This window comes from Neodiprion virginianus, chromosome 7 (genome assembly GCF_021901495.1).
Source record: "Neodiprion virginianus isolate iyNeoVirg1 chromosome 7, iyNeoVirg1.1, whole genome shotgun sequence".
Lineage (NCBI taxonomy): Eukaryota > Metazoa > Arthropoda > Insecta > Hymenoptera > Diprionidae > Neodiprion > Neodiprion virginianus.
The window spans coordinates 5,541,643-5,559,956 of record NC_060883.1 but is presented as its reverse complement, the minus strand read 5'-3'; the positions used below and the strand labels follow the sequence as shown (position 1 = coordinate 5,559,956).

The 18,314-nt window shown below is 38.5% G+C and overlaps 1 protein-coding gene across 6 annotated transcripts; it reads right to left on the bottom strand.

Annotated features, from left to right (window-relative positions):
• Positions 1–1,021: 1,021 nt before the first annotated feature.
• On the bottom strand, positions 1,022–6,271 carry LOC124308612 (acetyl-coenzyme A transporter 1). Of its 6 annotated transcripts, XM_046771454.1 has the most exons (9): positions 5,960–6,229; positions 5,844–5,916; positions 5,448–5,682; positions 4,380–4,669; positions 3,962–4,307; positions 3,684–3,868; positions 3,113–3,230; positions 2,807–3,022; positions 1,022–2,593 (listed from the first exon to the last, which is right to left on the bottom strand). In XM_046771454.1, the coding sequence occupies exons 3-9, from the start codon at positions 5,649–5,651 to the stop codon at positions 2,414–2,416; spliced, it is 1,539 nt and encodes a 512-aa protein (XP_046627410.1). In that variant the 5' UTR covers positions 5,652–5,682; positions 5,844–5,916; positions 5,960–6,229; the 3' UTR covers positions 1,022–2,413. The 6 variants fall into 6 exon arrangements, with proteins under 6 accessions (XP_046627410.1, XP_046627414.1, XP_046627413.1 ...); XM_046771458.1 differs by lacking the exon at positions 5,844–5,916 and having other exon boundaries at positions 6,152–6,271; XM_046771457.1 differs by lacking the exon at positions 5,844–5,916 and having other exon boundaries at positions 6,098–6,237.
• Between the last annotated feature and the right edge of the window lie 12,043 nt (positions 6,272–18,314).

The window sequence follows — 18,314 nt, the reverse complement described above, 5'->3', positions numbered from 1 at the left end:
ATACAAATTCACGAAGGCGATTCAAGAAGTATCGCGTTATACATTCGTATAATTATAAATTTTATAAATAAAGAGTTCAATTCCAAATGATTCTGACATTTCCCTTGTTGCTGGCAGTGTTTTTTAAATTTTATCTCTTGCTGTACGTTGCAGTCGGCAATATAAGTCAATATATTCAGCTGTTTGATGTCAGCAGTAACAGAAAGACGTTATTACAAGCTTCTGACGTCAGTTTACAAGCGATATAGAATTATTGATGCACGGCACGCGATCGAAAGTAATAATTTATGACTTAGGATTTAATACCATACAGAAACTACTCCTGCAATTGATGTAAAAATAATTTTAGCGAACTGAATTGTCAACTTTACATCAAATTTTGTCGTTACGTTTATAAATCTTGCTTACAGCGGTTAAAAAAGTATAAAACCTTGATAAATAAAGTGAATATATTACAACTAACGTAACTTTTTACACAGAATTTATTCAAGAAATTTTACTTTTATATCGTTGATTGATGGTCCTTAATTTAATTGTTTTTTTTTTTGTATGAAAAAGTTAACACGTTACAAAATAATTTTCTGAACGCGTGGAAAATTCTACAATTTAAATATCAATTATTTCGCTATCATAACGAATTGTAGGTTTGAATAAATAATTGGGCGCGCGATTCGCGGGATTTATTATCTTATTCTGCCCATGTTTTACAGATGTTTTCATTTCCCTGACCTTTCCTTGGTTTTCACGGACAGATTAGACTTTGTTCAGAAATCTGTACAGAGTCTGGAATCTAAATCTAAATCTAATTCTAAATCTATACAGACTAAAATATATTATGAGGATTTTTAGTAACAGGTGGTACCGAAATAACATAACTTCAAATATGTACGTCTATCAATTATTAATAGTATGTATATGTTACGCATGTGGGAGTTGGTATAAAAATATACCATATTTTTTCCAGGTAGTATTCATTCATAGGAGGGAAACGGAAATTATGGGAGAAAGTGAAACAAACAGGTTCTCCAAAAATCACGATTTGTATATTGTGGTTTATAACAAACTGTGGTATACAAACTGGTGTTTTAATTTAAATATTTCGCTGTCTTTGGAGCCAAGGACTTTACGTACCCTACTGGAAACATTCCCAAAAATATTTCTCGACAAAGTCTGATATTATTAATGAGTGATCTGAATTTTTTTTTTAAATCTTCACCATAAATCTCATTTCAAAGCGTTATAGAAACATTTTTTTGGACACCGTTTTCACCAGGGTACCTCTAATAAAATCGACACGAGACTAATTCAATTTCTATAAATACAGACGTACGATACATTTCGTTTTTCATGCACAATCTTCATGTTCACGTTTATGTTCAAATTAATGGTCCCTTGCAGGGAATGTAACTGATAAAAACAGTCAAGTTTTTCACCGTGCGATAAACTTCGAGAATGAGATATGACGAAACGAGTGTCAAAAAAAAAAAAAAAAATTATAATAATAAATAATCGTTTCTGTCCACTTCGGTGCTAAGAATTCCCACAAGAATATACAAAATAAAGAAGGAAACCAAAAAAGAGAACCGCACCATGTGAACGTTCTTAGGAATTGGATTACTTAATTACTATATTCTCTACAACCTGTCGTGAAATAAATCTAACGAGTCCCGCCCGAATTTCAGACAAATAATTGCGACGCACGACACAAAAGCAGCTCAAAGATCCATCGCGGCTTTTATACAGAGTGTAAGTAAATAGTTTGGCTCACAGGAAATAAGCAGTTATACCCCATGGAAAAGTTTAAGCAGGAAAATTTCCATTGCGGAAAACTTTGCCAGGGAATACGAATGAATATTTCCGGATTACCATTCTTTCACGAACTGGCTCTTGTATTGAATTTACACCAATGATTCATCTGTTCGCTTAATATACGGTGAAAACATAGCGAATGGAATAGAAGCACCATACATACTTCAAATAGGTCTGTACTAAAAATAAATACTTAGTTTTAAGTTTCTCGTCGAAACCTTGCAACACTCCGTGTTGCTCGAATTGTGCTGCGAATCATGGGAGCAGAACTTTGAATTGAACTGTGTGTTTTTTTTTTTTTTTTAATTACGAAGATGGAATCAACGAGAGAATTCAGGGTCAGCCTTTGCGTTTAAAAGCCAAGTTTTCAGTCATTTTATGATAATTAGAATTTATTTAAGTGTCGAAGTCGGCCAAATCCGCAAGGCCAAAATAATTCTATTGTTATGTAAGTTATGCGTGACTTATGCACTGATCTGAAATGATATACACGAAACTTTGTGCTTGTTTTTGGTTTGTTCTTGGAAAATTTTAGTCGTTACCGATTCCCTGATTATCATGCACAAGAAAAATATTAGAAAATCTAGATGTTGAAAACTTGGCGTTAACTTTTATGATGCGGTGTCACCACTTGCCATGCCGAATGTGGTTTATTTTGTAAATGGTTGATTTTTCTTCGCCCCCACCTCAGCCAGACAACACCAATGATAACGCACAGTAAACTTTCAATGTAGTATCCATCCAACTGCGTGTGACACTCGCCAGCATTAGTATTCGCACATTGCTGAAAGAATATTACGAGTACAATTAGCAATGCGATCTCGTACTGTAGGCCCTTAAGAATTTTATCAAAAAACTACACTTTTTGATCGTAAGATAGCGAAAAATTTTTAAACATGCTAGAAAACGATTATTTAACTGGAGCCTGAAGCAGTTTTCAGGAATTTTCGAATCTTCCGTGAACAACATCAAGCACTGTAATGGCGTCACGACTCACCTCTCGTTCAGCCGCGGTACTGCAGTCATTTGTAGGATCTGTACTGCATTGCCTGAAGGTGAAAGCATCGACGAACCAGAGCGCGGTCGTAGCTGGCCAATTTCCACCGAGATTGCACAGCGTGTTGAGTAGCGTCATATAAGTACCACCCACAGCCGGATCACTTATCCTTGCAAAAAATGCCATCACAGCTACAAACATGCTGTAGAGAGTGACCTGAAAGTTGATAAAATATGAGTGATATAAATTCTTGTAAATCGATGCAAGAAAATGGATGAATTCGCAAAAAAGTGATGGCTACACTACCTGATGGATGGAGTACACGACGATAAGACCGACGTAGTAATAAAGTGGAACATCTCCGTTTACTACCACAAAGGGTGTAAGCCATACTAAAAACGCGGCAACTAATCCAAAAGCCAACCTGTGAAATTATTCAATGGTTTGATTATTATCTTCGATATATTTATTGTGCATCATTCTTGAGTTTCGTGTTCTAGAATGTTGTAGCTGATAAAAAAAAGGTGGAGTAGAAATCGCATCTACTTTTCAGTCGATACTGGACAGCAGTCGAGAACAATCGTCCAAAGAATCTCGCATAATCCTCGTGGGAACTGGCTTTTTGTGAAATTGATTGAAACTTTGCTATTTTATAGATCAAATCATACTTATGTACAATGACTTTTGACCAGTACAACTTGATCTACAAAATAGCTAAAAAAAATTAGCATATAAATTGGTTAAAAAATCACATACCTGTTGGAAAGATATTAGCATAACTTTAGAAACTGTAAATTCCGAAGGTTTTATAGATAACACGCACTGTCTAATTGCTGAATCAACAACATTCTGATATGTTATCTGCTTTGATCCTTACCTGTACGGTATAGCCTTCAAATAAACGTCCATTGGCCTTGGTCCCACGGTATATTTTGCTATGGCTAATGGTAGAACAATTTGAAGTGGCACCATAGGCACAGCCATTAAAGCCATCTTTTCCTTAGGAATACCAGCGTCTACCATTTTCAGACCTGTTACAGCATCACAAGCAGAAAATCCAATCTAGAACGACAGTCCAATAGTTTATCTAGTTCGATCAAAGAGTTGATAAATGATCGGGAAAAAAGATCCCTAAGTAAGTTATAATCTACAAACCTTGGCAGTTAACAAAATGATTGCCAGTGTTTTAATGCTCGGCAACTTGATGATATCTAATAACAATTTATATGCGTGTGTTATGTCCATTTCTGGTTCATCTTTATGAGGCTCCACACTGTCCTCGTGTTTGAAAATTGCGACCAGGGTTGTTGTGCCGATAAATACCCAGCCCCAGAATTGAAGGAATCCCGGTAATGTGACCAATCCTTCTTCGGACGGCGTTGATCTCAAATAACCATTGCAAAATGCTGCCGACTCAAGTGCTATAAATAACACATAACCGAGGAAATAGCCTGCAGTTTGTCCGACGCTATTGCATGTGGATGCATGACCCACATTACACCTTGAAGAATTAACAAGATTACGTTTTTACAGACTTTGATAGCTTTATTGCGTCCAAGCAGGGACTAGATACCTTTTGAGCATGGTAAGGGCCCAACCATCGACCGCTACGTCCTGAGTGGCGGCAAGGAAATTAAGAGAAAAAAATAGCGCAGTCAATAATTCTATGTTTGGGCGTGTATTCTTGTCGCCGAGCCAAGTATCTATGTTACTGGATAAAAAGAGCATGAACAGCCCCATGCAATACTGAGTAGGTATAAGCCAAGTTTTTCTTCGCCCAAATCTCTGGGAGAACATGGAGTCCACAATGGGAGCCCATAATAATTTTAGCGAGAACGGCCAATTTACAAAACTGAACTCTGCCTGAAACAGTGAAAAGAAACATCATTGTTGAATATTAAATTCAAGCTTTGTGACATTGTTTTTTAGTAAAGGGACAAGTGATACAAATCGTTGTGCTCCGAAATACTAATGACTCCAAAGTACATACAAAAATTCTATAACATATTTTCATGTAATTTCAAAGATTTTACACAAGCTTTCGCATTTATTGACAAATTTTTACTGCAAAATCTTGAGATAAGAATTCTTGAATATAAAATTCTTTTTATCATGCATTTCTCCAATAATTTCTAGTTTTTTCTGGCGCTGCGTAACGTACTTTGATTGATAAGAATCATTGAAATTAGCCCATTTTTTCCGTATCATTGATTTGATCACACAGCTGAAACGTATAATTGACTGTGCAAATATATGCGATGAATACATGCATGGAAGAATCATAACAGGTGATTTCCTGCGGTGCGACAAAAAGCTGAAAACAATTACAGGAAAAGAACGGTCGATACATTGAGGAACACAATATTGTCGATTTTGTTACACATTTGCTAATAGTTTCAAAGATTCATGTAAAAATATTACTTCGATACGATGAATAAACGGTCAAGTTCAAGTAATATTCAATTGAGTCAAATGCTGTAAAAACAAATGAGTATTAAAAATTTGATCAATAGTACTCAAAATAAAATGTGCATAAATCAAGAAACGCTTTTTTCCCCATGTAAACTTGTCTTCTGAAAATTTAACTGTTTTACACTTTAATTTGATTGTTTTTGTTCAGGATTGTCCTTTATTTATTTACCTGCTGACGATACGAAACTCCTCTGTTTTGAAGTATCATAGGAATAGCGCTGGACAGGCCGATGGGAATGCCTTGTAAAAGATAGAGAAAAAATAATATAGCGATGTTTTTCTCGTCGCCACGAGTGTCTCCATGTTGTTGAGCATCAAAAGGTTCACCACTACCATCCTCGATGGTATTCTTTTTTTCTGATCGTCGTTTCATATTTCTCTGTGTCGACGATTAGCGGCCAAAACTGTTTGACAGAATTCGTACTTATGGTAAGGCGTAAATTCAAATCTTGGTGTCAAAAAAGATAATGTCAACAATGATTTTGTTGGTTGTGAGTTTTATAAAATTATTTTACTTAATGTTTTTACACATTATTTATTTTTTAATCCAAATATGATCACTCACGCTCTTACTCCCAGATTCTATAGCCAATTAAGTTTGCTACGTTCAAATGATCGCTACGTTCAACATGTTTCAATTCGGTGTTGAATACTTGCCGTATACGGCAATTTTCAAGTGCACCGTTTGTGCGGTTGACGACTGAATCTAACCTCAACGGGATTATCCGTGTTTTACCACGGTTACAGACCGCCACGTGTGAATAGTTGATAATCTGGGTATGTTGAAAATAGGATCGAATCACTAAGCCCTTACGTAACTGAATTGAAATTCGTTGTCATTTCGCTCGACGCTCGTCAATAAAACAATGTTACCAAGCCATTGACAAGGCTGTCTCCTCACTTCCAGGTGCCACGTTGTGTCGGTGTGATTTTCCAAGGTTACTGCTTGGGACACGTCAGTTTCAAAAAAAGACGTGAAAGTGAGCCTTCATTTATTATGCTCCTTCATGCTTACGGGGATTCCGTTGGGACTATAAATTCATCTCTAACTTACCGACGGTCAAAAACAAATCGCTAGGTGGTAGCACAAATGTCACTGTCTCAAACTATCTGCGTTGACTGAAGAATATTAAGACGGATACCCCTGGGTGCAAATAAATGAAAAAAGAAAATGAATAATAAATTGTCATGCCATCACTCAACGCAAATTAATTTTACATTATCATCGCTGCGTATAATAGCGTGAAATTTTGGAATTATAAAAATTGTAGCATTAGAATCTTATATTCAGCTCAGCAACGAGCCGTACAAAACCGTACGTGTCCGCGTCCACAGTAGAGACATAATTATATATTGCTCAATGTAAAACTATTTAAGCAACAGTTTTAACACCAGAAAATACATATTTCGGCATTCAGTCAACGTCGACTAGAAGATAACTCACGAACTTGCTGGCGCGTTCTAGAACGGATGTGAAGGATTAGTCTCCAAATAAAACCTGTTTTGCGTACACACTATTTGAAAGAAACAATAGTCGAGAGAGAGTATATTACAATCGGATGTATTCTCACTTTTTATTCGTCATTTATGGATTCGTACTATATAGACGGCTGATTTAATAAAGGCCGTAGTTGTTTTAATGGTCAATATTACTATGGTCTTATTGCCAATTCATGATTTTGTCACCGCTCGATAAATTTGTGTATGAGGTTTTTACTGAATTGTCTACAAATAGGGTTTTCTTCTTTTTCGCCGTTATTTCATACTTTATTGCCGATATTGTATGGAGGCATATGATGATATGTGTATGAGTTTCCAATTGTAACTAGAAATTGAGAGTACTGTTTTTTTTTCTGTTTATATTTTGTTTATTATTTTACCGTATAACAGCATATGATGTGGACTGCTAAAAACTGAACACAAGATTCGTTAACACGCTGACAATTTAGCATTAGCCAATTGCGCTAGCTTAATAATTAATATATAATATAATAGTACACAAAATTTCAGATGTCTAACATTTCAGACATTTATAATTCATTCTTAAAAATAGCGTTGTTGAATGCAACGTGCTTAGTTTATTAATACCATTTTACAATTTCAATACTGAAATAAAACCTAGTATGGATTGCTCCAATTACACCATCAATCGTGAAAAGTTTCTCTGAAACATTCTCTAATAAAGTTTTGACTGGTTCATTGATTGTTGTTTTTAGCACTTTGGTTGTTCGCCGTTGATATTTTCTTCAAGCCGTACTGGCGGATATCTGCTCTTGCTCTCCCTATTTGTATCTATCTACCTATATCGACAACTGAAACGCCGACCGAAAAGCATTTTCATAAAAGAAATGATTTAATAACTCAATTTTTCTGCTAAAGTCATGTTCTCTCTATATATCTACATATATGCTAATAAATGTATTCATTATTATGCATAATGTATAGTTGTGAGGTACATAAATTCAAAAAAAGGTTTTGATTTTAAAGTTTATATTTATATATTATGTTATAGCTCAATGGTCCTTAGATCTCTATGTATTATACAATCATAAAAATAATGATGAAAATAAAAAAGGAAAATAATAGCCTTCTAGTGTATTTGCTTAGTCTAAATGGAAGCGCCTAATTATAGGCAACCAAACTTACATGTGCGCGACACGGCCATCAGGCGTAAGGCGTGCCTTCGATCAAGCTCCTCGGCTCAGATGTTCTCCTAATACCTGGAGTAATTTTTCGCTGCCATTTCTCCGAGTTGCTTATTCCAAGTGGTAGCGCCTATTCATAGGCAACCATTTTGACACGTATGCGACAGGGGCTTTCAAGCATAAGGCGTGCCTATGATCAAGCTCCTCGGCTCAGATGTTCTCCTGATACCAGGAGTAATTTTTCGCTGCAATTTCTCCGAGTTGCTGAGCTAAGTAGTAGCGCCTAATCATAGGCAACCACGCTTATACATATGCGACACGGGCTTTCAGGAATAAGGCGTGCCTTTGATCAAGCTCCTCGGCTCAGATGTTCTCCTATTACCAGGAGTTATTTTTCGCTGGAATTTCTCCGAGTTGCTGAGCTAAGTGGTAGCGCCTAATCATAGGCAACCACGCTTATACGTATGCGACGAGGGCTTTCAGGAATAGGGCGTGTCTTTGATCAAGCTCCTCGGCTCAGATGTTCTCCTGATACCAGGAGCAATTTTTCGCTGCAATTTCTCCGTGCTGCTTAGTCCAAGTGAAAGCGCCTAATCATAGGCAACCACGCTTATACGTATGCGACACGGGCTTTCAGGAATAAGGCGTGTCTTTGATCTAGTTCCTCGGCTCAGATGTTCTGGTGATACCGGAAGTAATTTTTCGTGGTGATTTTTTCAATTTACATAGTTTTAAGTGGCAGTAGTATTCCTAATTATTTCAACAACTTTTCATTTGCTCTCTCGATCTTGAATTTTCGTAGGCATATAACCAAAACGCTGTTCTAGCTAGTCGAGAGTGAAGTATCTACGTTGGGTACAGAAGCAAAATTGTTTTTCGAAAAGTATTCGAATGGAAAAAAATTCAGAGTAACTGTAATACATCACGGATGCGCTAATTTTGAACGAGATGAAATGGATGCTTCGTATATGAGACAGTATGTAACGCTGCGTAGTGATTTAAAGACCTAGAAAGGTGATAGGGAGAGAAAGAACGAAGCTTCTTAACACTTCGAGTGTTTTTTAACACACATTTGAAAGATACGAGCAAAATTTTTCATCGCCAACTGTCGCAGAACGGCAGCGTTATTAGCCGACCCGTTCACTGAAGAATATATCTTCAGTCAACGGCTGACCATCGAAGGGCCTGGCCGCTTGAGTCTGGAATCGGCAGGAGAAATAAAGTGTGTACTTCTTGTATGAAACGTGAAAACTAAAATCATTATACATCATATCATTTCATCATACATCATACATCATACATCATACATCGTACATCATACATCGTACATCATACATCATCATACATAGTATCAAAGTTCGAAACCATAGTTTGGATGTCGGATGTTCAGAAACTGACGTCACCAATTCAAAATCAGCTAGCAGAATTCCTCAGTCTGGAAACAACCGCGCAGTAGAGCGGACGGATAGGAGTCGCGCTCCGCAAATTTCGAGTACCGGGTTCTCAACCTCCCGCATCCCGCGCTTCGGGTCCGCTGCGTATTTCGAGTACCGGGTTCTCAACCTCCCGGATCCCGCGCTTCGGGTCCGCTACGCGGTGAAACTCGACTTCCAGGATAAGCGCTCCGTGGTTCCTGGTTCACGTTTACAATAAATTATTTCAATTCGTTTTTCGCGCAACCCCAAATTCGGTAGCTGTCAGTCCGCTAATAAAATTTCTCGACTTCCAGGATAAGCGCTCCGTGGTTCCTGGTTCACGTTCACAATAAATTATTTCAATTCGTTTTTCGCGCAACCCCAAATTCGGTAGCTGTCAGTCCGCTAATAAAATTTCTCGACTTCCAGGATAAGCGCTCCGTGGTTCCTGGTTCACGTTTACAATAAATTATTTCAATTCGTTTTTCGCGCAACCCCAAATTCGGTAGCTGTAAGTCCGCTAATAAAATTTCTCGACTTCCAGGATAAGCGCTCCGAGGTTCCTGGTTCACGTTTACAATAAATTATTTCAATTCGTTTTTCGCGCAACCCCAAATTCGGTAGCTGTCAGTCCGCTAATAAAATATCTCGACTTCCAGGATAAGCGCTCCGTGGTTCCTGGTTCACGTTTGCAATAAATTATTTCAATTCGTTTTTCGCGCAACCCCAAATTCGGTAGCTGTCAGTCCGCTAATAAAATTTCTCGACTTCCAGGATAAGCGCTCCGTGGTTCCTGGTTCACGTTTACAATAAATTATTTCAATTCGTTTTTCGCGCAACCCCAAATTCGGTAGCTGTCAGTCCGCTAATAAAATTTCTCGACTTCCAGGATAAGCGCTCCGTGGTTCCTGGTTCACGTTTACAATAAATTATTTCAATTCGTTTTTCGCGCAACCCCAAATTCGGTAGCTGTCAGTCCGCTAATAAAATTTCTCGACTTCCAGGATAAGCGCTCCGTGGTTCCTGGTTCACGTTCACAATAAATTATTTCAATTCGTTTTTCGCGCAACCCCAAATTCGGTAGCTGTCAGTCCGCTAATAAAATTTCTCGACTTCCAGGATAAGCGCTCCGTGGTTCCTGGTTCACGTTTACAATAAATTATTTCAATTCGTTTTTCGCGCAACCCCAAATTCGGTAGCTGTAAGTCCGCTAATAAAATTTCTCGACTTCCAGGATAAGCGCTCCGAGGTTCCTGGTTCACGTTTACAATAAATTATTTCAATTCGTTTTTCGCGCAACCCCAAATTCGGTAGCTGTCAGTCCGCTAATAAAATATCTCGACTTCCAGGATAAGCGCTCCGTGGTTCCTGGTTCACGTTTGCAATAAATTATTTCAATTCGTTTTTCGCGCAACCCCAAATTCGGTAGCTGTCAGTCCGCTAATAAAATTTCTCGACTTCCAGGATAAGCGCTCCGTGGTTCCTGGTTCACGTTTACAATAAATTATTTCAATTCGTTTTTCGCGCAACCCCAAATTCGGTAGCTGTCAGTCCGCTAATAAAATTTCTCGACTTCCAGGACAAGCGCTCCGTGGTTCCTGGTTCACGTTTACAATAAATTATTTCAATTCGTTTTTCGCGCAACCCCAAATTCGGTAGCTGTAAGTCCGCTAATAAAATTTCTCGACTTCCAGGATAAGCGCTCCGAGGTTCCTGGTTCACGTTTACAATAAATTATTTCAATTCGTTTTTCGCGCAACCCCAAATTCGGTAGCTGTCAGTCCGCTAATAAAATATCTCGACTTCCAGGATAAGCGCTCCGTGGTTCCTGGTTCACGTTTGCAATAAATTATTTCAATTCGTTTTTCGCGCAACCCCAAATTCGGTAGCTGTCAGTCCGCTAATAAAATTTCTCGACTTCCAGGATAAGCGCTCCGTGGTTCCTGGTTCACGTTTGCAATAAATTATTTCAATTCGCTTTTCGCGCAACCCCAAATTCGGTAGCTGTCAGTCCGCTAATAAAATTTCTCGACTTCCAGGATAAGCGCTCCGTGGTTCCTGGTTCACGTTTACAATAAATTATTTCAATTCGCTTTTCGCGCAACCCCAAATTCGGTAGCTGTCAGTACGCCAATAAAATTTCTATAACTTTAGAATCTTCTCATAATCTTTCTGGTAGATGATATCGATAAAAATATTATATCAAACCTCACACATTATTTTTGATTTGTTCTCATGCTGTAAATATTTATTACTATTCAAGGTATAACCTGAGGTGGTTGAAGGTGGTCGGACGTGGACGAGGAGGAGGACGAGGAGGACGAGGATTTGTGCTGGGTGAGTAAAACACTTTCATAATATTTGATGGCAATTGTCATTATATTTCATCTGAAATATTACAAACTTGTCACGTTTACAATAAATTATTTAAATTCATTTTTCGTGCAAGCACATATTCAGTAGCTATGAATAATCTTACACAATTTATTATATTATTAATTAATTAATTAATATTCTTATAATATTTGATGGCAATTGTAATTATATTTCATCTGAAATATTACAAACTTGTCACGTTTACAATAAATTATTTCAATTCATTTTCCGTGCAAGCACATATTCAGTAGCTATGAATAATCTTATACAATTTATTACATTATTAATCAATTGATTAATTACATTAATCCTTACACAATATTTTTGATGTGTTCCTATACTAAACATATTCATTACTATTCCAGGTATTACCCGAGGTGGTCGGAGGTGGACGAGGAGGAGGACGAGCTGGACGAGGAGGAGGACCAGGAGGACGAGGTGGACGAGGAGCAGGCGGGGTGGGTCGTGGGAGAGGACCTCTCCTCTCCTCAAAGGAGGGGAGGGGGAGGGGCGGGAAGGGGGAAAGGGGGGCGGAGAGGGGGAAGGGATGGGAAGGGAAGGGATGGTAAGGGAAGGGGGAGGGGCGACGGGGAGGGGGAGGGGGTGGGGAGGGGTAGGGGTAGGGGGAGGGGGAGGGGGAGGGAGGGAGGGAAGGCGGGCGGGAGAGGGCGGGGGAGGGAGGGAGGGAGGGAGGAAGGGCGGGAGGGCGGGAGGGCGTGTAGGGGGACGGTACTGCTCTATTAACTCTAACGGGCTCGCATCGACATCCCTCCTCCACTCTCTCCCTCCCGCCCTCCCTCCCGTCCTCCCGCCCCCCCCGCCCCCCGCGCCACCCTCCCCCTCCCCCCCCCCCTGCCCCTTCCCTTCCCATCCCTTCCCTTCCCTTCCCTTCCCTTCCCTTCCCTTCCCTTTCCCCACCCCCTTTCCCCCTCCCCCGCCCCTCCCCCTCCCCTCCTCTGAGGAGAGGAGAGGTCCTCTCCCACGACCCACCCCGCCTGCTCCTCGTCCACCTCGTCCTCCTGGTCCTCCTCCTCGTCCAGCTCGTCCTCCTCCTCGTCCACCTCCGACCACCTCGGGTAATACCTGGAATAGTAATGAATATGTTTAGTATAGGAACACATCAAAAATATTGTGTAAGGATTATTGTAATTAATCAATTAATTAATAATGTAATAAATTGTATAAGATTATTCATAGCTACTGAATATGTGCTTGCACGAAAAATGAATTGAAATAATTTATTGTAAACGTGACAAGTTTGTAATATTTCAGATGAAATATAATTACAATTGCCATCAAATATTATAAGAATATTAATTAGTTAATTAATAATATAATAAATTGTATAAGATTATTCATAGCTACTGAATATGTGCTTGCACGAAAAATGAATTGAAATAATTTATTGTAAACGTGACAAGTTTGTAATATTTCAGATGAAATATAATTACAATTGCCATCAAATATTATAAAAGTGTTTTACTCACCCAGCACAAATCCTCGTCCTCCTCGTCCTCCTCCTCGTCCACCTCCGACCACCGCCAACCACCTCGAGTTATACCTCGAATACTAATAAATATTTTCAGCATGAGAACAAATCAAAAATAATGTGTAAGGTTTGATATAATTTTTTTATCGATATTATCTACCAGAAAGATTATGAGAAGATTGTGAAGTTATAGAAATTTTATTAGCGTACTGACAGCTACCGAATTTGGGGTTGCGCGAAAAGCGAATTGAAATAATTTATTGTAAACGTGAACCAGGAACCACGGAGCGCTTATCCTGGAAGTCGAGAAATTTTATTAGCGGACTGACAGCTACCGAATTTGGGGTTGCGCGAAAAACGAATTGAAATAATTTATTGCAAACGTGAACCAGGAACCACGGAGCGCTTATCCTGGAAGTCGAGATATTTTATTAGCGGACTGACAGCTACCGAATTTGGGGTTGCGCGAAAAACGAATTGAAATAATTTATTGTAAACGTGAACCAGGAACCACGGAGCGCTTATCCTGGAAGTCGAGAAATTTTATTAGCGGACTGACAGCTACCGAATTTGGGGTTGCGCGAAAAGCGAATTGAAATAATTTATTGTAAACGTGAACCAGGAACCACGGAGCGCTTATCCTGGAAGTCGAGAAATTTTATTAGCGGACTGACAGCTACCGAATTTGGGGTTGCGCGAAAAACGAATTGAAATAATTTATTGTAAACGTGAACCAGGAACCACGGAGCGCTTATCCTGGAAGTCGAGATATTTTATTAGCGGACTGACAGCTACCGAATTTGGGGTTGCGCGAAAAACGAATTGAAATAATTTATTGTAAACGTGAACCAGGAACCACGGAGCGCTTATCCTGGAAGTCGAGAAATTTTATTAGCGGACTGACAGCTACCGAATTTGGGGTTGCGCGAAAAACGAATTGAAATAATTTATTGTAAACGTGAACCAGGAACCACGGAGCGCTTATCCTGGAAGTCGAGATATTTTATTAGCGGACTGACAGCTACCGAATTTGGGGTTGCGCGAAAAACGAATTGAAATAATTTATTGTAAACGTGAACCAGGAACCACGGAGCGCTTATCCTGGAAGTCGAGAAATTTTATTAGCGGACTGACAGCTACCGAATTTGGGGTTGCGCGAAAAGCGAATTGAAATAATTTATTGTAAACGTGAACCAGGAACCACGGAGCGCTTATCCTGGAAGTCAAGTTTCACCCCGTAGCGGACCCGAAGCGCGGGATGCGGGAGGTTGAGAACCCGGTACTCGAAATTTGCGGAGCGCGACTCCTATCCGTCCGCTCTACTGCGCGGTTGTTTCCAGACTGAGGAATTCTGCTAGCTGATTTTGAATTGGTGACGTCACTTTCTGAACATCCGACATCCAAACTATGGTTTCGAACTTTGATACTATGTATGATGATGTATGATGTACGATGTATGATGTACGATGTATGATGTATGATGTATGATGTATGATGATATGATATGATGTATAATGATTTTAGTTTTCACGTTTCATACAAGAAGTACACACTTTATTTCTCCTGCCGATTCCAGACTCAAGCGGCCAGGCCCTTCGATGGTCAGCCGTTGACTGAAGATATATTCTTCAGTGAACGGGTCGGCTAATAACGCTGCCGTTCTGCGACAGTTGGCGATGAAAAATTTTGCTCGTATCTTTCAAATGTGTGTTAAAAAACACTCGAAGTGTTAAGAAGCTTCGTTCTTTCTCTCCCTATCACCTTTCTAGGTCTTTAAATCACTACGCAGCGTTACATACTGTCTCATATACGAAGCATCCATTTCATCTCGTTCAAAATAGTACTCTGAATTTTTTTCCATCCGAATACTTTTCGAAACACAATTCCGCTCCTCCACCCAACGCAGATACTTCACTTGCGACCAGCTAAAACAGGGTTTCGATTCTATGCCTATGAAAATTCAAGATCGAGAGAGCAAATGAAAAGTTGTTGGAATAATTTTGAATATTAATGTTATAGGATACATCGAGCGCGTGTCGAATAGAATCCCATTTCAAAATGAATAATTCTTCTCTTTTCATATCATAGCTAATCTAGTAATATAGGTAAATAGGATGATTGGAGGTGTTCGGAAATGGTAGGACATTTCAAAAGTTGAAGTCGACGATGATCCGGTGCATCAATTTCGTCGTTACAGATTTTCTTTTCCCATGAGGCATAGAGTATTCAACAACGAGAATGCAGTCCTTAAAATCGCTTATTCATCTCTGTCTGGAAAGCTAATTCGCAAGGCGTGGTATTCTAGATATGTCAAAACTAAGCTAGCGGCACGTGTTTGCATTATTAGAAAAATACCCGTACTCTACATACACTGTTTCTAATCTTTTGCTACATTTGGTTTAATCCCCATGCTTCCACAGCACGAATAGTCGGAAATGTTTTTGATTATCCATAATAAAATAAAAGAAGTAACAAAGCTTAAATTTATTGTTAAAGCTCTAATGAATACATCAAACTGCGGTCGAATCAATTCATTTATTATTTGCACATGACCTCTGTATATTTGATAAATTATTCCTAAATACATTGAAACATATGTATTTAAAATGAAATATCATGCAATGGGCTGTGTAAACTACAAACTATAATTTCTATCAAATAGCTGCTTTTATGTCAACAGGGCTTTGAGACTCAGTTAAGTTGGATCTCGATTTTTGCCATCGTATGTAGGACATTGGGTTACAAGAACAAATGCGAATTACGAAGAACTCCGTATTAGAGATAAGGATATTTTAGTTCAAGTATACCTATACACAGAAATCCGTATGTGAATATACTAAAACCTCTGTGTTTATTGTAAAAATCTAGTTTTATATATGTGTATATATGTATATACGCATGCATAAGTATACATATACGTATATACACATACACGTACATAAATAATTGCCAAGAAATTAGAAACACTCACAACTTGTCGCAAATAGAGTAAAACGTAAGGTTAATAATATACAAATTACACAAGCGCACCATAAAACATGGCAAGGGTAATCCTAGTGCAGTGATTGTATAAACTGAAGAAATATACATTTACATATACATGATATAAATTAATAGTCTAGAAAAGAGTATTTAGAGAGCTTATCTAATTCCGATCTTGTCACAATAGATCATTAACATAATCAATATACGGTTAAAGCTGTATTAGCTACATTCACTATTAGAGATAATATTTTTTATCCATTTTTATAGTTATTTAATTTCTTGTACAACAATTTTTCAAATTTCACCGCAAAATACCCAACGAGTTCTCGTAGTGCAAATACGAGTCCAATTACCTTACAGATAGCATTACATTGATTTTTGCCTTCTCGCGTCGAGTTATAAATACAGAGAAATCTCAATGAGAGCTCATTTCTATAAGATTTATTGTAGTGCTATATTCGTAGCTGTACCTGTTATTCTATATTACATACTGTCCTAAATTTTAAACACACAGCACAACAATAACTAAAAGCACAATGGCAAGAAGAGAGGAGCAATTTGCATCTTAATAAATCTTTTCTTCTTCATACGTAGCAGAGCGATGTCACGTCGGAGGATATGTACTAGCGGATCACTAGGTGGGGCACAGAACTGAAACATAATTAACATAAGTAATCAATTAATTAATAATATAATAAATTTTATCAGCGCATTTATAGCTGCTGAATTTGTGCTTGCGCGAAAAATGAATTGAAATAATTTATTGTAAACGTGACAAGTTTCCAAAACTTTAGATAAAATATAATTACAATTGCCATTGAATATTATAAAACTGTTCTACTCACCGAGCACAAATTCTCGTCCTCCTCGTCCACCTTGTTCACCTAGCCTTCCTCAACCTCCTCCTCGTCCGCCTCCGACCACCTTCAACCACTGCCAACCACCCCGGTCAAAAGTCACCAGAGAGCGCGATTCTCATACGTCCTCTCTACTGCGCGGTTGTTTCCAGACTGAGGAATTCGGCAAGCTGATTTTCGTCTGTATAGATCGATGACGTCAAGAGAAAAAAAAATTTGGGTGACATCACTTTCCGAACATCCGAACATCCAAACTTTGGTTTCCAACTTTAATACTATGTATGATGTATGATGTATGATGATATGATATGATGTATAATGATCTCAGTTTTCACATTTCGGATAAGAAATACGCACCTTACCTTTCCTGCCGATTTTAGACTCAAGCGGCTAGGCCCTTCGATGGTCAGCCGCTGACTAAAGATATATTCTCCAGTTAACGGGTCAGCTAATAACGCTGCCGTTCTGCGACAGTTGGAGGATCAAAATTTTTTCTCGTACCTCTCAAATGTGTGTTAAAATGCACTCGAAGTTTCAAGAAGTTTCGTTCTATCTCTCCTTCTTAAAAAAAAAAGTCGCCGACAATCACCTTTTCAGGTCTTTAAATCAGGACACTGCGTTCAATACTGTCTTATATACGGAGCATCCGTTTCATCTCGATCAAAATCAACGCATCCGTGTCGTATTACAGTTACTCTGAATTTTATTCCATACGAATACTTTTCGAAAAACAATTGTGCTTCTCTACTCAACGTAGATACTTCACTTGCGACTAGCTAAAACAGCGGTTCGATTCTATGACTACGAAAATTCAAGATCGAGAGAGCGAATGAAAATTTGTTCGAATAATAATGAATATTAATGTTATGGAATGCTTCGAGTGCGAATTGAATAGAATCCCATTTCGAAATGAATAATTCTTCTGTTTTCATATTATAGCCGTGTCATATCAGATAATCTAGTTTGTCTCCTGGAAAGTATACATTCTTCTCGCGGGTACTTATACTTCAATTAAATCACTGTTTTCCTACCAAATTTTGAAGAAATTCATTCTTATTATTAATTTCTTGTATCGCCGACAAGTCCGTAAGTACACACAGGCCAAGTACCTGGCTTGGGGTTATCCTTGCAAAGACTCTGTTACTCGGAAGGTGAATGCAGCCAGCATCATGTCGAAATCGGTAACTCTCTGATGTTCTGCAATAAATTCTTAACTCTGCCATTGGAACATCTGAGAGAGCGCAAGCGTACGACAATTTTCGGTCGTCA